Raw genomic sequence first — 21,774 nt, 5'->3', positions numbered from 1 at the left:
ATAGCGGATACTGTTGCAAAGAGTGTCTGCTGTTTATTGTTGAGCTAGTCCATATCAGATTTTCAGTTAAGGTTGCTGTAGTACAGGTACTAGAGGGCTACTGATAAAGAATGGGGAAGGGGGGGGAAAAAAACACCAGTTTCTTTACAAGTTTTGAATTTCACATTATCACATAGTAACCATTTTGCTAAATACAAGCATATTTTCAATCACATACAGCTAAATACAGCATTATTTTCACATTTCGTTACAGTGCATAACAGAAAGCAAGGAAAGGTTTATAGTATACTTTTATTCTGGAGGTTCTGAGCAATTTCAGTCATCTAACATGCAGACTGTTTTTAATGTGTGGTAACGACCACAAAGTTAGCTTTTTTTTTTGTCCTAGAGTAAAAGAGCTTCTGACCTTTATCCTGTGAAAGGTGTCACCTTCTGACTTCCCTAAATCCCTCTTGCGCTAGAAGTCAAAGCATTAAAACCAGTTGTTAGAAAAGAATTCTTAGCATAGCCTGTAAGTTCTTCATCTTAGAAAAAACATCCCAAATTTTGTACAGATGAATCTACATTTCCTATATTTTTAATAAGCTGTCTAGAAAATGCAAGGAATTAGAAAAAGATGTATATAATGATTTCTCTATCATTTAATATAACCATTTATTACATCTAAGTAGTTAAGACTGCATACATTTTCTTCTGTACTGTTCCATTTTAGAATTATGATACTTGTATTATAAATTCAAGATTTACTCTTAAGGCCTGAATGCACTTACTTTTTTAGGCTTTCTGGAACTTCTCTCTGGAAGCAGGAAAGGGGGAATGTCCCAAACTCATTAAATGAAGTACTGGTTGTCTTTATAGCATACAGAGTGAAAGGTGGTCTTCCCCCTCCCCCCCACTGGCCAGGTTCCTGCATGGCGGCTTAAAAAAATGTTGATATTGCTAAAACTCTGCTAGATCCAAAAGTTTTGCTGTCTTTAATGTATCACTCAAGCTCAGCTTTTAGGCCAGCTTGGCCTTCAGCTAGGTGATCCAAGACACACCTCTTGAGCAGAGTTGTACCCTGAGAGGCTGAAGTGGTTGTTTGGCCTACTTATCATTCAAAGAGTAAAGGAACTGACTCTCTTCTATCCGTTTGTCCTTGCATTAGTCAAAACATGACTAATGGTCCTGATTTGAAGAGACCTTGTGCTCTCCATTGGTGTCAGCAGAAGCTGCAAGTAGAGCGCCCACGGTAGCCAAGCTCTCGTGGCTCTCTCTGCATCAGTCTTCTCCAGCTTTGCTTACCTAGAAAGAGATTTTTTGTAAAGAGTTTTTTTTGTTTTTTTTTGTTTTTTTTTTTTTTGCATCTTTAGGACGCACAACCCAACCATCACTGATTCTGCCTGCAATTTAATGTGCCTTAGCATAAGGTTTTTCAATGTATTTATAGCCAGTTTCAGACTTGACCAGGGGTCCTTGGCAGTGACAAGCTTCCCAAAATGTGCGAGACTGTTGCCACTCCTCCCTGGCTCTACTTTGCTACCAGTGCCCTCCCAGCAGGTACAACTCTGCTGCTTGCCCATAGAGTCCAGGAACTGAAATTGTTTCCAGAACGCAGAAAACAAAACCGTTATTTTTTTTCACTTGTTTGTTTGAACAGCTCTAATATGGAAACCACAGATATTGTCCAAAAAGACTCACTCAAGTGCTGCAAACCATGGGAAAAGGTCCAGAGAAACAGCTCAATAGCAACTAGGAAAACTCACACTTTCATAGACGGTTTAGCTTAAAGAAGCAAGTATTGTACTATTACCTACTTAGAGGCCTGAAATTGAACACCACATGCTTCTTGGGGTTTCACCTAATCCCTCCCCCCACCCCCAGGTAGTTTGGTGTGAAAGCTTGCAAGCTTGAATAAATGTCACTATAGTAGTCCTGTTTGTTTGTTCAGTAGGTTAAATCTCCCAGGTTTGCTACAGGGGCATGGTTACCCTGCTGCACTTCAAAAGCTTAAGCTGAAACTTAGCAGAAGCAAAGCTCAAGTGGTGAATGGCGTTCCCATAAAATGGCCACCTATGCATAGCCTTTGTAACTCAGCCACCAACCCATGATGACCAACCTGAGATGGATCTTCCTCTGTCAAATTAAAACAGGGAGGAAAAGAAATTTTCCTCTTACTGTGTCTCTTGTGGCTTTCCTTCTCACCCGCTCAGACACTTCTGTTCTGTGCTGCTCCTTCCCAGTTCTAGTGCTCTTCTTCCACCGATGCCAAGAAAGAAAATGACACTTTAACAGCAGAAAGTACTGATGGAAGCTGCTGCTTTCCATGCTATTTAACATCTTTAAAAGCAAATCTCACCTTTGAGGATGACTGATGCACCTGAGTTAAGCTTTACATGCTTTTTTTTTTTTTTTTTTTTCTCCTCCTCCTTTCCATTTCTCCTTGTGGCCTTGGCTGGTAAGACACCTGAGAGGTCAGCGACACATAGATGGCACGACAGAACTTCCGGTGTGTCCCACCCGGCTGCAACACCCTAGCCTTAAGATGCAGAATATGAGGACGTGTTTCTGGCTTCATGCTCCTGATCGCTTAACTCTACTGGCTAGCCCTGAACTGTGGATATTTTCAGATTAATCATCTAGGCAGTTAATACTTAAATATTGATTGAATAATTACAACTGGAGCAGCAGTCGCCACTTAGAATCCCAGTTCAGCACAGCAAGGAAAACACTATGGGGGGGGTGGGGAGGGGTATCATTTAAATTTTAATTACCAATTAACTAGCTATTATTTTCCTCTTTAAATCCTTCATAATAGTCTTTAATATATTGAACTAGTTTCAAGAACATAAAAAAGAAACTTCAGAAGTGTGTATACCCTTTCAGTAAACTCTTTTCCTGTAGCATTGGCCTTATGAGAAAATATTTCTGCTGCTGTTATATCTTCTTGGTAATAAACAGCTGCCACAAACCAAGATGTTCTTTCTTTCTCTTTCTGCCAGTGTGTGATACTACTAAACTATCCATACTGTGGCCTCAACAGACAGCATGGAGCTATAGCTTTACTTAAAAGAGGACATCATGCAGTTCCCTGGCATGTGCCACCTCATTCAGATCTGCTTGTGTACGCACTCTCTCTTGCTCCCACTCCTTTCTGCTTCCTGTCTCCTTGCAACATACACATGCACCCTCACTCATTCTCAGTTAGGTTTGTTGCTCCCAATTCTGAAAGGTTATGTGGAACAGAACATGTCTTTCCTGGGTCTGTTCTCTTGGTGTCCAAAACAATGTGGGAGGCTGTTCACAAGGGGAGGGTTACTCCCGTCTGTCACACTGAGTTCACTTAATAGAATACAGGTGGTTAGTAGAGTTCATCACCACTTTTCCTCACTAGAAGAGATCAGCACAAGCATCGCCTATCTGATTTCACCACTTCTTCTGAAGAGTGCACTACATTTGGGACAAACCCACTCTTTACCCCTTCCCATCCCTCCTGGATTGAAATGTCCCCCCTTTTAACAAGCTCGTATATATCTCGAGTCAGATCAGTGAAGGCCTTCTCCACATTAATGGCATCCCGAGCTGAGGTCTCAATGTACTTCATACCATATGCAGCGGCCAGTTTCTCAGCCTCGTGCCTGGTGACTTGCCGCTGTGTGTCAAGGTCGCACTTGTGACCTACCAAAACAAAGACAATCTGGTACGGCTGGACATGCACCTTTGTCTCTTCTAGCCACTCGTGGACGTTCTGGAAGGACCTGCGGTTTGTAATGTCAAAGAGGAGGAGTCCGCCAACCGAGTTCCTGTAGTAGGCTCTGGTGATGGACCTGGAAAAGAACGATCCACAGGAGAAGCATGAGTTACAGCTATATGGGAGGAAGTGCAGAGCAAACTTGGCATATTTTTGATGGTTTGTTTATTTTGCATTTTTTTCTTAATCCAAATGGTGCAGTTCTGAGCACATCTGCTTAAGAAGGCAGAATACAAGCGAGAGCATTTCATTCAGTAACATCTTACCACTTCTGTTTGTGCTCTATATAACTTTTCTTTCAGCAAGACAGCTAATCTTGGCTTAAAGACTACAGGCAATGGAGAATTGCATGTCTCGCCTTTGGGTAATTGTCCCAGTGGTTTATTACTGCTCTGTTCACAATCCCCTCTCTGCCTCCCAACGTTTTTGGTCTCCATTTTCTAGCATGGATTTCAGTATGCCCTTCACTGTTAGACTACGGAGCCCTCCAGGTGTAACTGCTTTGACTGTCTTGACTGACCCATTGTTTTAGCAGCACTGTAACAAATGAAAGTTTTTTTTTTTTTTTTCCTGGAACCAAGCACATACTGTATGAGCGGTACTTGTAAAAGGCAAAGAGGGAGGTTACAAAGCTGGAAGGCAGACCATGGCGCTGTAGGCTCCCCCACCACACACGCAGGCCTCGGCACACGCACAGATACAGCCACCCACTCCCTGCAACATCTCCCACTACGCCAGTTGTCAAAGTGACAGCACGCACCATCGCCGCTAACACACTCAACAGGCACATCCAGGCCTAGCTCCCGTGTAACAGCAAAATGATACAACAGCTTCCTAGGGAAATCTGTATTACTGTTGATCTTGTTCCTGCCAAATATTGAAAACATTAAGCAAAAAAAATCCCCAAACCACAGGCTGGGACTTGGATAGCATCTTGCACAATTCTTCTGAGCAAGGGCAGATTTTAACACAGCAAATGAAATCAGCTACCACAGACAGGTCTGCCGAGCAAAGCTGCGAATGGCAGGCTGAGCAGAGTTACAGTTCAGTGACTACTACACTTGGAAAAAACAAGAAGCTGTAAAACTGTGGTCCTTGTGCAAAGTCATGGATTAATTCTAAATCCAGGAGCAATGATTGATTTCAGTTGCTGGAGGATTTTATACTGGGGCCTTTCTGGGAAATGTAAGCACTGCTCCATTTTTACCCTGGGACAAGTTCTCTTTGGTCATGCAAGACTGTTGTTAGGGGTTAGTCGGTCCTGCAGTGCTTGCGTATCTAGAGAAACTGCCTCAAAAAAAAAAAAAAAAAAAAGGAATAACTGAAGTGCTCCAGTTTTGCTTTATCAACAAACACGCAGTGTGGCATGGAGTGATGGGAGAAAATCCACAGCCAAACACAGAAGAAAGCGGGGGGGTGTGGGGGGGGAGAGATGTTTTGTGCATTTGGATGATTTCTCCTGTCCCAGTTCTCTGGCTCAGGGACAATAGTAACTCTGCACACTTGGCACTGAGGGAATTAGATCTGCCTTTTGCTATCGTGCCAGCTGCAGATATTGGTGCTTGAGTTCACCCCACACTGCTACAGGAGTTTCTGCTTCTCCCTTGCGTTCAGTGCCTCAGCCCTGGCGCCTCTTGCCAACATCAGCAATGCCTCAGGTACTTCTGAAATACATGACAGGATCTAAGCTGAGCGCTGTGCTGAGGTAAAACTAGGTGAAGGTCTCAGTGCCTTTTCTTAAAGCCTTTTCCACAGACTGCTTTCTTCACCATCCGCAGCAAGCAAACTATACTGGCTTCATGCTGTCCTTCACTCCCCAATGCCTTTGCCAGACTGGTATCCAGCTCTTATGTCCCCTCCTCCCACCACACTGATACAAGTTGCACTTATAAAAGCTATAGTTACACAAGCAGAACAGCACAAGGGCTCACACCTACTCTGAGCAAGTTCTCGCAAAGCTTTTGCCTCTTTCTGGGACCTCTCCTTTGCTCTGCTATGCACTCGCGGGGGGGCTCTTGTACCGGGGGTCCTGTGCTGTTGGTTCGAGTCCTTCCCTCCAGCCGAGAGAGAGCTGCTGGCTAGAAGGAAACAGCTCTCCTGGAGCTGGTGGTACACATTTCCACGAGCACAGGCTGCACTTGCTTCGGCTTTTGTTAGCATTACCCAACATCACGTCTGAGACAAGCAAGTAGCACAGCCAGAGATGGCCAGAACCTGTCAGATCCAGGAAGAATTGGACCCCATTCTTCTACCACTCCAAAACAGCCGCAAAGCTGTCCCAAAAGAGCACGTATTTGGGCTGGCAAAACAGGCACATGCTTAGCTATAATTTAAGCTTCACTGCAAGGAAACTGCTTCTCATTTATGCAGTGTGAGAGCGAGCTCCCAACAGGCATCCGGAAGAGTAAAACAGCACAGATAAAACCAGAGGATGCCAGCAAGGTGTCTGCAGGACTACTACCTACACTGCTTTCTTCCTTGGCAGACAGCTGTCAAACTACTGATGAGCAGACAGGAAATGCAGGGCTCAAAATAGCGAGCTCTGTGAAAAAGCACCTTTCTTATGAAATTCGCTGAGCTATGACAAAAAAGTTTGAGGGTGCTGTAGAGCACATGCACCACTGTGCTTCTTGTCTATGCCCACAAGCCTGAGAGGCTTCAGCTTATTTCAGTAATAACTGTATTTTGCCTTTCACCAAGAAAAAGAGCCTGCAAGAGAAGCCCAAGAGCCTCTACAGTTTGAAAACATTCACAGTATTGTAAAATTGATCTCTATGGGCACGATTTCTCATCATGCTAATGGTGACTTGGAAGGAAAAAATACAAAACAGATTTTTTTTTTTTTTGCTTGACCTATTCATACTGTACCACATGCCATACAGGCAATGGGGCTTGCTCACTTTCCCTGTATCTCTTCACGTAGCAAATCCAAGTCTGTGCTTTGGCAAGGGCATTTCAAAGTTGAGCAGTGTGCATTTTGGTGTCACTGCTCCTGCCCCTCGCACTTTGATCGCGGCTGCCCCTCTCCACGCGCAGCCTGCCCTCGCAACCGCAGGTCGCTGCTCATCAGTCGCACAACCCGCGAGCCGCCGGGGTCACCCGGCATCACTACGGGTAAGCAGCCCCGGGGCCCCGAACTCCCCCATGTTTTAAAGAAAAAATTGAAGCCATCCAACAGCTTTTGCTCTTTACAGCAGAAGCGCAAGCAGGAGCCGTCACACAGGCATGTTTTCTGAAGACCTCAGCCAGGGACCCTTTGAATCCCCCTATCCACGGCTGGGACCTGATGCAGCTGAAAGCCAAAGCGCAGTGAAGCCCCAGCTCCCGGCCCTGAGAGGCTGCACGGCATTAAAGCAGTCGCCGCTGAGGACCGACTGCTGCACATCCCGGGCCACACGCCAGTGTCACAGATGCAACCGGAGGCGGTGGGAGGGCTGGGGGCAGGGGAGATTTTGCCTATTGAATGCAACGAAAACAGTCCTCGGGCCAGCCGGTGCAGCGCGGCAGCGGCAGCCCAGAGAGGCTGCTCAGAGTCCCGGAGGGCGGAAAGCGCCCTGCGGGGGGGCGGCAACGGCTCGCCACCTCGCGCCGCCGGGCCGCGGCCTCCCCGTCGCCGCCCTGCCCCGAGGCCCCCCCGGCCCCCCCGGGCCCCTCTTTGTCTGCGGCGCCCGCGCCGCAGGACGGGCCCGCCACCGCCGCCGCCGCCGCGCAGGCCCCGCTCAGGCCCGCGCCGCGCCGCGCCCTCACCGGAACCGCTCCTGGCCGGCCGTGTCCCAGATCTGCAGCTTGATCCGCTTGCCCGGCTCGATCTCCACCAGGCGGGAGAAGAAGTCCACGCCCACGGTGGGGTCGGAGATCTGGGCGAAGCGCCCCTCGGTGAAGCGGCGGATGAGGCACGACTTGCCCACGGTGGAGTCCCCGATGACGATGAGGCGGAACTGGTAGAGCCAGATGGCCTCCATGCTGCCGCGCCGGCCCCGCTCAGCGCCGCGCCGGCCCCGCGCCGCCCATGCCCGGCCCCGGCCCCGCCGCCGCTCCGCGCCCGCCGCCGCCGCCGCCGCCGCCGCGCCGAGCCCGTGGCGCGCAGGCGCGGGGCCGCCCGGCCGGCAGAGGGCGCCTGGGGGGGCGGGGGGGAGGGGCCGCCCGGCCGGCAGGGGGAGCCCGCGGGGTGGGGGTGGGGGTGGGGGGGCACGCTGCCGGGGCCGCGCTCAGGCCGGCTCCATTTTGTGCCACCGGGCCGTCAGCGCCGCTGCGGCCTCTCCCGCCGCCGGCTCCGGGGGCGCGGGCCGAGCGGACGCGCGCTGGCGGCTCCGAGGGCAGCGGCGGAGCGCGGTTCCCCTCCCGCGGCCGCGGGGCCCCCGCCGGTGCCGGGCGCCGAGATGGAGGCGCGGCCGGGCGCGGGGCGCGCCGTGATGCAATGGCGGCCGCCCCGCTCGCCGCGCGCTACCGCACTGCCTGGAAGAGCGGCACCCCCGGAACGCGCCGCCGCCGCGCGGGGGAGAGGCGGGAGGCCGGGGGTCCCGCCGCGCGCGGGCGGGCACGCGGGGCTGACGAGGCCGTTACCGCCGCCAGCCCCGGGGTGGTTTTCGCCGTGATTTGGGCACCTGCGCGCGGCCGCGCACCGCGTTCGCGGTGAAATGTCCCCCTCGGAGGGAGGGCGGGCGGTCCCGGCTCGGCGGCGAGGAGCGGGGACCGAGGGTCCCGGCCTGCGCCTGGGCCGTGCAGGCCCTGCTCCTGCCTGCACGTCCCTCGGAAAGCTGGGAAGTGTTAATAATAAGTTACGTTACTGCTAGACTAATGAAACCCAGCACGTCTGTGTGGCGTGTCTGCAGCCTCAAAAACACGGAAATCAAATACCTAGCAGCTTAAATACCATAAATCTTAAGAAACGCACTTCTCGCTCGCTCCGTCTGACCAGGGCCTGGCCTCCGCCTAGGCTAGGCGCAGCGCCGGGGCTCCCGAAGCCGGCCGGCGGGGCCGTACCTTCTGCCCGGCGTGGGTGCCCAGCGCAGGGTCCGCACGAGCAGCCTCAGGGTTCGGGCGCCCGCGAGCGGAGCCCGGCGGCCACGCTGCCGTGGGGCTGTGGGGACGGCAGAGCCGGCACGCCGGGCAGCTCGGCGCCTGCCGGAGCAGAGTTGTCATCTCGGGAGGGGAAAATGATCCAGTGTGATTATTGAAAACAGTCTTAAAATGTGTGTTTTAAGCCATGTTTTGAAAGAAAAGGAGTAAAATTGATGCTTTTTAATTTAGAAAAGGCTTTTTTTTTTTTTAGAAAAGCAGTTTCATTATAAGACATTCTTCATACATACTGCTAATGAAATACACAGTACAGTCATAGTGACTATTACATTCAGTGGCGCTTCAAAAATGGGCATTTATGTAGGTACAAGCTAGTCAGCCAGCTTGCCAGTTGGACTAGGACATTAGACCATTTCTAGTCTTGGGAGAAAAAATGGCAGGGAATTATTTTTAATGCCATTTGAAATGCAATGTATTTATTAAAGACAATAACAAACCAGAATTGTTGCATTTTTACCTCAGGACAGTAAAGCAAACTGATGAAGCAATCTGCACAGCAACAGAAACAGTGCAGCAGAATAATATTAAACCTATAAATCCAGGTTATCTGTACATTAACCAGTGATTCATTGCCAGGGATACTTTGTGGGGATCTGTTGCGTTTTACTGTATGATTTCTGAGTCTTTGATGCCCATTACTTCAATCTCACAACAAATTGTGGTTGCTCTTAACTGTTTTTCTCTCGCTTCTCCTCCCCCTACACAGCCCCCGCCATTCCCGCTCTCTCGTGGGTTTGAAGCCGGCGCTGGGCTTTTAAAGCACTCCTAAAAGTCAAGGTTGCTGTTCCACTCTTAGCACTGCTTTGGGGCAATTTCTGACAGCCAAGTGTCACGCGAAACAGCAGGAGGGGAGCACAGGAGAGACGGCCTGTGGTTACCGGGTTTGGCTCCCTGACAGCCTGCGAGTGAACCGAGCAGCGGTGTCGCCGGGAGGGCTCGAATGGGTGGGATGGTGCCCAGCAGCTGCTGTAGTAACTCAAGGAAAAAACATGGCTTTCCTGGAGCACCCGGGACCCACTTTCCCCAGCAAATAAACATGCAGGATCTCACCACGCAGGTATTATTTTCGTCTCCTCCAAACACATGCATATAGATGAACACAAGCTGCGTGACTAGGCAGCCACGCTATTAATTAGCAGCAACCGAGAAGGTAGGAGAAAATGAGATCCTGGGAGAGCCTTTGTTCTCGTACAGTTTTAGAAAATGGAAAAACTGGTATCTGAAAGGAAGAGTAACCTAGATTTGCCGCAGAAGCAGGGTTGTGGGTGCAGGCGGGCATGTGCGCGGATGGGAGCAATTGGAGCGCGGAGGAAGCGCTACCTTGCTCTGGGGTGCTCTGCAGCCATCTCTGGCATTGGCCAGTGGCGCTCCCACGGCGTTTCCTCCTACCTGTGCATCCCACCTAGCCTGCCGACAGTAACAGCAGTATGAACGGTCATACGGAGGTGCATTAAGCTAATTGGCCACAAAAACTACCTTGGCACGAGTGAAGGAGTTGGGCTCTTGAATGTCCCGGCAGCCTCGGTAGGATGCTATAAACTGGGTCAAAACCAGCCCCCGGCTTTGCTGCAACAGGCCAAGGGCTGCTCCCGTGTAGGCACTAGCGTGGTGCCGTCTCAAGCCCTGCACTGACTGGTGGAGGTTGGGTCAAGTCCTTCCTAAGAGCCTCCTCTGTACACCTGGGTGCTGCTCCTCTGCAAAGTGGAAAAGAGCCATGTATCAGCTATGAGAGTGGGTATTTATTACTTAGAAACCTTATTTTAAGGCAAGAAAACTGGGGCAAAAAGGGAGAGGACTAGCAAACAAGAGCCTCCCTTGTTACCTAGCTGTATCTGTAGCTATGGGAGCAGATATTTCTTATTTTAGTGCTAGGTGATGAAGCTCTAAGGAGATGCTCAGATGGGGCTTTTGCAAACCCCCTGCATTGCCGCAGCAGGGAAAGCGCTGCCGGTGAGGGGTTGTCGCTGAAATGCCATTTCTAAGTGGCACCCATCAGCTTCGCTCTCAGCTGCGCTCTGAAGCCCTGTGCAAAGCTCGGAGAGCCAGGGCCTGTGCCTGTGCCTGAACCTGTGAAGGTGCAATGCGTCAGTGAGGCATCGATTTCAACATGCTGGTGAACCAAAGCACCCGAACCCACAGCCTGAAGAGCCAAGACCTAGGCCCAGTTGGTTTTATACCAGTGTAACTTCAGTGATAGGGATCTCACCCAGTCACTGTCAGGCCTGGAAAATAGATAGCTCTCCCCACTTTTTTTTCCTCTCTGGTTGACGACTCCTGATACAGGCAATCTCTGAGCGACGAGCTCTGCACTTGTGAGGCAATGCTTTTAATCTAGGACCTGATGCACCTGTTCAGGATTCATTATACCCATCCAAATCCAGGTGCCCAATACACACAGCCTTCTCACCTTGGTGCCAGCTGGAGCAAGACCTGGTGCGTCTCTCTGGCAGGGGTTTTACTCCAAACTCTGCTTGCGATGGAGTTCCTCAGCGCTGCTGAGATAAACTGCACCCAGCCGGTGGGTGCCCTGCGAGCGTACACCGCCAAACCGGCCAGAGACCCGTCACTCACTGAAAGCCGCACAGCATGCTGCAGGCCACACATCAGTGTGATGGGAGTGATGAGAACGGGGCTGGCTAACTGTAAGTAGCAAGCGATTTATTAGCTAGGGCCAAAAAACCATCCCTGTTAAATTAGGCATGTCTAGGAGATGTGACGCCCAGACAGATTACACTATCGACAGGGAAGTGATTGCGTACACAAAGCACTAGCTGGTGCATGCCGCTGTAAAACCCAGGAACAGAGGGAAGGCATTAATGTTTATTATTTAGATGATGCCCGCAGTTTGTCAGGGCGATGCAGACAAGGATTAAGCCACGGGCACCACGCAGCGCTCAGGAGCTGACAGCCCAGCTGACAGCCGGCACTGGGACAGTAATTTAGGGCTCCTTTGTGCCGAGGTGACAGCTCTACAGCCTCCAACGGCAGAGGCGCAGGGAAACCACAGACTGTGGCACAGTGCCAGGAGACACTTGGGCCACTTCTGTCCCACCTTGGCTTTTGGCAGGGCTCAGATACCCTTCGTAGTGGTGGACTTTAGCAGCAGACTGGCAGCCAGGGACAGCCTCTGTCCCCGGGAAACTTGTCTAAACCCCCCACCCCAAACTCCAACCTGTCGGCAAAAATGTCTCTGTTGAGCAGTGGAGTCTAGTGCACCCAGGTAGCTCCAAGCATGCTGGTTAGCCTCCAGAGGTGGCATCCTGCAGAGGGGTCACTAGTCCCCCAGTGTCACACCATGTTCAGATCAGAGGCAATAAGGCAGACACGTGCCTCGTAAATACAGTCATGGCTGAGTGATGCTGGCTTTATATTAATGGTCACATTAATACAGGAACACAGTACCTAAACATCTCTTCTAAACTAGGTGTTTAAGCTCCTTCTGGAGCCAACAGAGAGAAACAGGGACATCCTGAGAGCAATTCATCCCCTCCAGCCTGATGAGCTGAACTGCCCTCTGCCGCCGCTGCTCTCCCTCCCTTGGCTGTTGAGAAACCAGGCAACCAGCCCCGAGCAGCTGCCTGACTTCAGATGGCTTGAATTGCCCCGTCCCCTGAGCAGGAGGCTCTGCCTCCTCCTCACTCCACTCCTCCCCGAGCAGAACGGTACTGGAGAGATGGGGTTGCAAAGCTGGCCAGGAGCTTGCTGATGTGGGGACGCAGGAGACACACAAAACCACAGCCAAAAGACACACGGCCTTTGGGGTAAATGGCAGTGCTTCATGGCAGCGTTAGCATCTGCTCCACAACCTGATGGGATGGGGAGAAGCAGCTCTGGTATAGCGAGGTCCACATGGGTGGACCTGCGCAGCGCTAAGTTTGTCCCTGCATCCTTGGAAGTGCCAGGGCCACTCTGCGGTGCACACAGCACGCAGGACAGCCCCACCGGCCACCACAGACAGCAAGGGCTGGCCGGGTGTTTGAAGAGACCTTGCCACTCTTCGTAAAACGTTTCCCTGTGACAGTAAATTAAATGTCAGCTCATTACAGTGGGATGGCTTAGTCCAGATGCAGCCCCTGTGTCTCATTTCAGATTATCATCACATCAAAAAGGTCATAGGTTGGCTGGCCGAAAAAGTGGGTCTCCTCTCAAAGGATCATTATGTCTGACTGAGTCACCCTGCATCCGAGAACAAATACTCCCTCTGCTAGGACTATTAGGTCCCTGTAGCTGTTCATGTCTTCCCAAGAAGAACAGGATCTGCTTAGAGCAAATAACAGCCATTACAATCAGGATGAATTAGTAATGGTGAGTGGGAGAGAGAAGAGGAAAGGAAAAGAGGTTATTGCGATTTCTCTTCCTACAGAGTGGGTGTCTGAGCTGCCTACACTGCAGGAAACCGTGCCTCGGCTTCCCCTCCGAGACCAGAGCTCAGACGGCTCAGTCACAGCTCAAGAGCCACTTACAGTTGCTGGCAGCGAGCAGGACGGCACGACGGGTTGCTACATGCGTGACGTCTGATTTCTGTTCCTACTGGTAGCATCCCAAGTTTAGCGGCAGCACAGACTGTTCTGTACAGTGAGACAAGGCAAAGTGTACTTGTGTTTGCTCTGTCCTACACCTGCAAAGACAAACCTTTTCATGACAAGCCGCAGTGCCTGTTGAGGACTAATTGTGAAGGGCTTTTTGGCTTTGCAGGGTGTAGGACCCTGTGGCTTTGTGTTGCTGTATACTTTCCATTTTGGAAAACAGAGGATGCCAAATAAGTCACTAAATCCTGACTGCAGTCTCGCGAAATATTCTGAAAATAGACCAGCAGAAATGTCTTCATACCCAGGTCTCCCCTCCTTCTAAAACGATCTGTTAAAGCAGGGCCGGTCTAGCTATTTCCAGCACACACCGGAGGCTGGATTGCCACAGCCCAGAGACAAGCCCTGCCCCGAGATGGGCTTACAGCATTTTAGAAAGGAGGTATCTGCCTGCTTCAGTAAGCACCCATTCCCGGTCGCAGCCCACGGAGAAGGGTGCTTGCCGCTCCCCGGGAAGGGGCTTCTGCTGCAGGCGCTTTCCGTGGGGGAAACGGCAGCGGCCTCCGGCAGCGCCCACCTGGCAGCGGCGTCGCGGCCGCACGGCGCTTCAACGCGAGCTCCCCGACGTCTCCGGCCAGCGGCGGCTCCCCTCGGGCGGCCCTTCGAACGCGAGCAGCAGGCAACGGGGACACCTGAGGGGTGCAAAGGGGACAGGTTAACAAAGAAAAGAAAAAAAGGATTAAGCGATCAAAGATGTTAAAGTGCAAAACAGCCGAATCAAACACACCCACCAACCAAGTGCTGAATAGGCACACTCTTAGTTATCAGGAACCAAAGTGTGTTTATTTATTCAGTTTTTGATACACTGGTTTATTTGATACATTTTTTTTTCAGTTAATTTAACAAGCCTGCAAAAATACAGCATTTTTTATTTCAATAAATTGTGTTATTACATGGATTTATTTAGCCAGCAGTTCTAGTACTTTTCTCCCTGAATCTCTATGGTGCTTCAGTTTTCCTCTCCTTCAGTCTTGGTGAAGGATAGAGCTGAGCAAATATTTAGTAATGGATAATTAATTCAGCCACTTCTTTTCCTGTCTCCTCTGAGACACTCGCTGGATGTAAGAGTCAGCAATCCTCTCTTTTCTTCACTTGAGTTTCTAAACTATTTGTTGATGGTTTCTGATACTTGTAAAGTGAACAATTCTGAATGGACATAGACCACATATTACCTTTGCCTGATTAGGCAGAAATACTTCCGATACTCTTGTTTTCTCTCCTTCTCTTGTTTGCAAAGTTCTCGAGAAAAAGATACACAAATAAGGCATAAACTCGAAGGAAGCACATTCACTCTGAAATGTGGAACACCCATGGAAAGCAGTTGCCCAGCTCTACTTTAGACACCGAGGTTTTTATTTTATTTTATTTTATTTTATTTTATTTTATTATGATGCTGCCGAGGGGTCCCAGCCATAACCTGCCACCTCGCAGGCCTCCCCAGGCCCTGGGGCCGCGGCGGTGCCGGCGAGGGATCGCTGCCGGGGAGCTGCCCGCTGCGCCAGGGCCACGCAGCTCCCACGGGCTTCGCCGGTCGCGCCACGCTCGTATGTGGGGACATGAGTCTCTTAAACACATTTAGCAGATACATAAAATCCTACATTCTTACAAAACTTTACTTAACCCATTCTACAATGAACTAATAAACACAGAAAACTCTTGATCTGTTTTTGTTTTTTGGGTTTTTTTTTTTTTTAAATTAACCCCAGTTCATGCGACCACAGGCACCTACCCAGAGGCCAGAGCAGACTTTCTCTTACATGCAAGATTCACAGGTGACAGGCGTCAGCATCACAAGCCACACGCACAGAGGCCGCGCGCCTGGTATCCGCGAGCTCCCTCGTCCTCCTCATAGCACGAAGTGCCTTACAGTTTTTGCTGATAAAGTGCTTTCTACGTACTAAGCGAAACAGATACGGCATCGCAAGTTTTATCACCTCAAGTACGACTCCGTTACAAAAGTGAACATGGTTTGGCAGTGTAATCTTTTACTCTGATAAGCTATTAAATACCAAAGAAAGCTTCTTAAGTTAATCAGGGCTTAATTTAAATAAACAAGCCACCAAAAGATTAACAAAAATCCTCAATGGAATCTGAATGCAAAAATACTCTTTTCACAAAGTCTCAGGCCAAATTCACATAAGCAGCAACTCTGGGAAGAAGCTGGCCTGCAGACACCGTTTTCCTCCCTTTATCTGCACCTCTAACTGAAGAAGATGTTAATTTTCTGAAACACCAACACAAACGTTTCCAGCTCCACTGATGGAAACAGTAGCTTTGGCAAAATCATGGCAACCGCGCGTGCTAAAGCTGCACGTGAGAAGGAGCAGCAGGCAGGTAACTCCATTTCTGCCACGCAGAGAAATCAGTCGAACCCTCCCAAGACGAGACCCAACCGACCCTGCAGAGAGGCCCCAGGCGTCACGGGCCGTGGCTGAAATCCTGCCGGCACGGCGAGAGCCCTGCGGGATTGGGAAGTGCTTGGTGTGAGAGCAGCCGTCCTGCAGATAAGTAACGTCGTGACAGCAAACCACCCACTCTGATGAGCAGGGCTCCTCATAGTACTTAAATTATTCATATGCATGAACACTTACACATTCAGCACCTAAACAGGTAAAGCTAATAATTTAAAAACTCTCACCTTAGGCCCAATATTGCTAGTTTATCCCACAGGGGTAATAACTGACCAAACCTTGGTGACTAGAACATGCCAGGCTGGAGCCAATACAGAGCATCTTTGGGTTGACATGCTATATATTTGATGTCCTTTATTAGTTTAGTCATTATTTAATTCTGCTGTTCCATGGCCTATCTCTTAGTGCTTTCAGTACTAGAACTGGTACATATTCAAGTATAATCTTTTTTCCCCATCACAAAAATATCTTCTTTCTTTGTTTTTTCCCCACAAGAGCTGGTGATTATCTTCCAAATTTCGTCATTTTGCAAAAAAGTCTTGTTGCGTTTAGCATGCATGTTTTCATTCATTTGTTTTACAACCATCTTTGCTAAGCTGAAAATTTATGCTGCATTTGGGTTAAAAAATAAAATCAATACATTAAAGAATATCAAACTATTCACAGAGCCAAAATCTAAGGTAAGATAGCTACAAAAAATATTTCTCCATAACATTTCACTTACCCTTGGGCAAAAATGGTTCATTTTGACATGACAACATCTAACACCTCTCTTGCTTGCTTTTTTGTTACTCAGACCATGCTAAAGATAGGTATAAGGAGACCAGCTGATGACTAAGGAAAAACATTCTATTTAATCGCAATATGAACATTTAAAGAAGAAATTACAGAGCTGCATTTCAAAATGCATTCATAATGCCACTCTGCCACTGTTAATGTGCCAGACACAAAATACTTGCAAGCTACTGCCAAAAAGATAATTCCAACTGACCGGCATCGAGTGAAAGGAAGACTAGAGGGGCAAGGAGATCTGTGGAGGGCAGAAGACCCCCCCAGTCCCTGGAGCTCTGTCAGCTCCGCTTTGCATGAGTTCACACCCTGCTTACCTCTGCCACGACCTCCTGGGTTCCTGCCCAGCTTAGACCTTCCTTTCCTGATCTGTTGTGCCAGGCTAACATGAGACCATTTCCTACATCATTATTTCATAGTGAAATGTTTTACACACAAGGCATTTCAGAGGTGCTGTTTGGCACATCAGTAACGTAACCATACTTTACATTTGGGCAAGCATCTTAGTTTATATTGCACTGAAACTGTCCTTTAATTGAAAAACTTGCCTGAGGTCACTGAGGAAGCCTGTGGGAAAGCTAGGAAAACAGCCCCTGGTTGCAAAATCCCACTACCTGCAGGACCATCAGTTCTCTCTTTCATATTAGAGCAGAAAGGAATTAATACACTGAATTTCTCATTGTTATCCTCCTCAAGTTGCTTCATTTTCTGCTTCAAATAGTCCTCTCTTTCTTTAGATTCACCTCAGATCTCAATTTTCCTCACATTACAGGTGCATCATCACCAGCAACAAACAGAAAGCTTCCATTCTCAGACAGTGCTGGCTGGTGACTTGGAGCAATTCTACATCAAGTACAAAGTGTACCACTTGCAGGGGAGTATGAATAATACCATGCTGCAGCTTTAGTACAACTACATCTCTGCACAGGAAAAAAAAAAGGCACAAGAAACAGTAAAAAAATAAAAATATCTATACCTCCTCTTCCCTGCCAGTGTTCCCAGAGCTTAATGGAATTCAAAGATACTGACTATAAATGATTAAATAAAAAGGCAAACGAGGTTCCTTCTTGATCAAAATCAAGCACTGCATCAGTCTAGCATCTTCTAGGTCCTCTGCTGGCAAAACGGTACTTAACATCTCCAAAGTGCTGTCCATCAATTGCCTAATTAACCTGACACTTGTCTGGCCCACAGATGGTCTCCGTCACCTCTGTGCAAGAAGTTAATTCTAACCAACACGTTCAGCCTTTCTGTAGCACAGATGGGGGGTTATTTCAGTTTTTTTCTGCCTGCCAACGAGCGCAGCGGCAGCAATCCGTCGATCCATTCGTTGGCAGCTGACATCATCTCCTGCCAAAAGGCCACCTCCTCTTGCGTGGAGTCCATCCAGTCCACGGAGATGCCATAGCTCAAACCTTAGGAAGAATAAGGAGACAGTAACGTTGGGAGCAGCACACGGAATTTTTACTCCATACAGAAATACTCAATGGGATGTGACTGCTGCAGGTAGGGCCTTAGCCTAAAAGGTGCTGAGTGCCGCTCAGCAAGGTGCACCCTAACCACCTCTTGTTCTTCTGCTAAGGACCTCCACTTTACACCAGAGTTCAAAATGAAGTCAATGTAGAAGCCCCAAATCACAAGAACTTTAAACATAATCTGCCAGGGAAAATAATATTGGGCTCAAGCTCTTCCTTGCTTCTTTCAGAGTGGTAAAGAGGGTCTAAAAAGCTTGCTTTTCCCCTTAAGAGATCTTGTGGACAGGGAGGGTTATCTGCCAAAATTCTCTTCCTCTACATTTCATTTATTTAGGAATCAAACATATGCTATTGTAAAAGTGTGTACATTTAATTCCAAGTTGATTATTCAACCAAATTTTCATGTGCCTACTACTTGTCAACTAGATAAAGGTCTAAATTTGATTCATAGCTAATCTTGGGGCTGGTATTTTTATATCTTGTTCATAAGCTTATTCCTGTTGCCACTTCACACTGGATAGCTCACAACACTCCCGGTGACATGCTAGAGACTGAAAACAGAGAACATAAAAGCAAATCCAATAAACCTAAGTGCACCTGCATGGCAGACCTTCCAGCTACTACAGGCCTTTCACAAATACCCTCAAGTTATTCTTTTTCACAACCCCCTGAAATCTTTTGTTTGTCTTTCATTCCTCAGAGAGCCCTCTTGCTTAATAATAAATACACTCAGTTTAGAATTCTTTAGACATCCCACTTACAAAAATACAAAGTTGAACATGCAATCTGTCAAAGCCTTGGTATGGGGTACACTGAAAGCCATGACAGGACATTTAGAAAGGGACAGACCTCCGTGACTGACAGCTGGACAATGAGAGATGGTCCAATCTGGTCTTTACAACTGAGGTTTATAAACATTGGGCATTTTCCTATCTTCAAAAGCAAGTAATGTCACTAAAGTAAAACCCTTCAAACTAAGCATAAGTCTAAGTCCTTCTCTGAACTGGAACCTCATGCCATAAACTCCTGGAGACAGAGACTCTCTTCCAGTGAAGCAAAGGGCACCTCAGCTGAGGTCTTTCAGCACTATATCATCTAAACCAAAAAAGTATACATTTTTTCCAATTTGTGCTTTAGTTACAGTCATCGTAGTCTCAGTGCTGACTCCCTACTAGAGCAAATAGTGTATCTAGCCCTGTTTTTCAAATAGTAGTTATTCCTGCTATTAAAGCATTTTAAGGGAGGAGGTGACATGAACGGAGTCACCAGGTGGTGCTGTCCCACATGGCATTAAAGTTCTTTATTTTCATCTTCCTCTGTGAACACTCTTCACTCAGAGAAGCAGCACTATAGTAATGAGTAACACTGCCTCTTTGGGAAGGATAACAGCAGTAAAGCTCCCTGCCATCATCTACTTGACCCAAGGCTTGAGTTCTTGAGTTTTGCCAAACCTGAGAGTTGGCAGAAATCGCTGGAACAGGGGGTTGCCATCACAGTACTGGGGTCTGCTCCATTCCAGACCAACATGCATGGTAAAAGTAGCAAGACCCACACCAATTATTGAGACTCCCCATGCATTGCAGATGCTCTGCAACTTACCATTATACCATGTGGCTCAGCAATATGGTAACAGTGCTCATTTAAATATAAAGAAAATTGCTTACCTGTCCCAAGGCCCAGCCTGATTCCTCCAAGGAAATGGTTGGTTAGCTTTTCATGATCCCACACAGTCAATTCAACACAAGCATCCTTTAGATCCTCTGTGTGAAATCCATCATACACAATAGTGTGATTGAAAACAGGGTTTGTGTCTCTTTTTATAACTCGGGTCTTCTGGTGGCTCTTCTTACTGGTGTCTGGAAGCACATAGCTTTGAGAGGAGAAAAAAATACAGCATGTAGTACAGAATGTCACTGAGGTTTGAATTGTTCCTACAAAATTCTAAACATGGGTCTAAACATGTCTCAGTTGTGAAATAAGGAGGAACTGGGTCTCAACACATAAGAAGCCTCTGTAGATTTAATGTGAAATGTTCATAATTCCTGGACCAAATTCTTTTTTGCAAAGAAAATCCAGTTTTTAAGCAAGTATTTTCAGAAAGGAGGGTACAAACTTTAAGATTTCCTGCTTCCAGCAAAGCTTTTGGCAGGTCGACATGTTAAATAAAAAGATGGATATTACTTTCACATATTTCTGTTTTCATAGCTTTTCATCATTTAAGTGCCAAAGAATGCATTTCAAAATATTTATTCTTAGTCAACAAACTTTTATTCAGGAGAACTCCATAAGGGTTTGAAATATATGGAAAACATGGTAAGCACTTCAAATATCTAAAAAATCTTGAAATTCTTTTAAATTATTTTTAATTTTCTGGAATATTTGCAGCACCTTCTCCCATGTAACAGGCAGAACTTATCTCCTAGGCTGCAGAAAACATCCACACTGAATGCTGGAGAAGACCAAAGCTGGCTCGCACTGCCTATGTCAGTCCTAGTGAGTCCCTAACACATTCCCAAACTTTGCACAGAAGTCCGTATCACAATAAAATTCACAACTTCACATGAACACACTAGGCTGAGGCACAGTGCCCTCATATTTCTTCCAGTAAGACATTATTGAGGCAAAATCAGAGAGTCACAGACATTGGCTGACTGAGAGCTTTATCACAGCAAGGATTTTCCCAGTTTGGCCCCAAACAAATAACAAGGGCAATTTTTCATCCCTACAGGACAGAAGGCAACATGCAGGCTTTACAGTATGGAAGCACTGTTAAGTGAGCCTGAGAAAAAAGAAGAAAACATACTGCTTTGTAAGTTCGACCTCTCCCTGGAGACACAGACCCAACATCAAAGCTGAGATCGTGCTCATGCACTTACCATTTCACAAAGGAGTCAACTCCAGAAGGACGCAACTGCAGCAGGTCCTTGACATCTTTGACCCAAATGTGAACTTCACCAGAGGGAGGATTCTTGGGACCTGCCATTTAGGAGAAGAGACAAACTCTCACGTCAATCCTTACAATAGCTAGCAAGAAGACAGGCTTCCCCTCCGGGGATTTGAGGGAGCAGAAACATGACCTCTCTGTCTACTCACTTCCTGGGGAGCTCTGCACTCCTCTACCTGGGTCCCATATTGTTACTTCCAGTTCTCCACTCTTGCAGCTGCAGAGGCCTCCCAATACCACTTGCCAGCACTGCTTTGAAGCAGCAAAGGAGAAGAACTGCTGAGTGAACTCAAGCTTGTGCCTGCCTCATGGTTAGAGGGACTGCATGCTGCTGCCACCACATCACCGCATTGCCTATGGTGATTGTAATAGCTGCTGAGTTTAAGGTTGAGCCCTTCCTTTCTTCCCCTAGAGTCTTCCAATAAATCCAGACTTGCAAATCACATACAGTCTGCAGATGGTGCTATGAAACACCAGTGGCTGTGCCACTGTGCTGATCTCTAAGGTCTTGCTCTAATGAGATCAGTCTTTAGCCAGCCATTAAAGAGATGAGGCATTGCAAGCTGCATGCCTATGAACAGGCAACACTTCTTCTTAATGTATGAAATATACTTTACCTAGGCTTCCTGGTGGGACATACTTAATAGACAAATTCATCACTCCTCGATGATCCACACCATTAATGGCAGAAAGACTCTGAAACAGAAACAGTTATGACTGACCAAACAAGGGCTTGTGTTAACACCACAGGGAAAGCAGC

General features: G+C 48.0%; 2 protein-coding genes across 13 annotated transcripts in view; both read right to left on the bottom strand.

Annotated features, from left to right (window-relative positions):
- Nucleotides 1-8: 8 nt before the first annotated feature.
- On the bottom strand, nucleotides 9-8,217 carry RAB39B (RAB39B, member RAS oncogene family). 8 transcript variants are annotated; one of them, XR_010391018.1, is made up of 5 exons: nucleotides 7,478-8,217; nucleotides 3,586-3,806; nucleotides 2,339-2,446; nucleotides 2,158-2,265; nucleotides 9-457 (listed from the first exon to the last, which is right to left on the bottom strand). XR_010391018.1 is itself a non-coding variant. In XM_064518172.1 (4 exons), exons 1-4 carry the CDS (start codon nucleotides 7,690-7,692, stop codon nucleotides 2,225-2,227), a joined length of 585 nt encoding a protein of 194 aa, XP_064374242.1. In that variant the 5' UTR covers nucleotides 7,693-8,210; the 3' UTR covers nucleotides 9-2,224. The 8 variants fall into 8 exon arrangements, 2 of the variants coding, with proteins under 2 accessions (XP_064374242.1, XP_064374241.1); XR_010391016.1 differs by having other exon boundaries at nucleotides 9-1,284; nucleotides 7,478-8,215; XR_010391017.1 differs by having other exon boundaries at nucleotides 2,099-2,265; nucleotides 7,478-8,210.
- Nucleotides 8,218-14,156: 5,939 nt separating this feature from the next.
- LOC112989090 (synaptotagmin-like protein 2) overlaps nucleotides 14,157-21,774 on the bottom strand; it is a 79,794-nt gene continuing 72,176 nt past the window's right edge. For all 5 annotated transcript variants that reach the window (XM_064518160.1, XM_026109998.2, XM_064518162.1 and 2 more), the window contains 4 exons: nucleotides 21,632-21,710; nucleotides 20,947-21,046; nucleotides 19,735-19,940; nucleotides 14,157-18,010 (listed from right to left, as the gene is read on the bottom strand). In XM_064518160.1, the coding sequence (XP_064374230.1) occupies nucleotides 17,865-18,010; nucleotides 19,735-19,940; nucleotides 20,947-21,046; nucleotides 21,632-21,710 (531 nt within the window). In that variant the 3' untranslated portion in view covers nucleotides 14,157-17,864. The remainder of the gene's footprint in view (nucleotides 18,011-19,734; nucleotides 19,941-20,946; nucleotides 21,047-21,631; nucleotides 21,711-21,774) is intronic.

The sequence above is a fragment of the Dromaius novaehollandiae genome, chromosome 11 (genome assembly GCF_036370855.1).
Source record: "Dromaius novaehollandiae isolate bDroNov1 chromosome 11, bDroNov1.hap1, whole genome shotgun sequence".
In the NCBI taxonomy this organism is placed as follows: domain Eukaryota; kingdom Metazoa; phylum Chordata; class Aves; order Casuariiformes; family Dromaiidae; genus Dromaius; species Dromaius novaehollandiae.
The sequence above is the reverse complement of the archived record's forward strand: the minus strand, read 5'-3'. Positions and strand labels throughout refer to the sequence as shown.

Coding starts and splice junctions, on each gene's coding strand:
- RAB39B (XM_064518171.1), bottom strand. CDS start 7,692: ATGGAGGCCATCTGGCTCTACCAGTTCCGCCTCATCGTCATCGGGGAC. Junction 3,807..7,477: donor GCCGGCCAGGAGCGGTTCCG/GTGAGGGCGCGG, acceptor GTTCTTTTCCAG/GTCCATCACCAGAGCCTACT.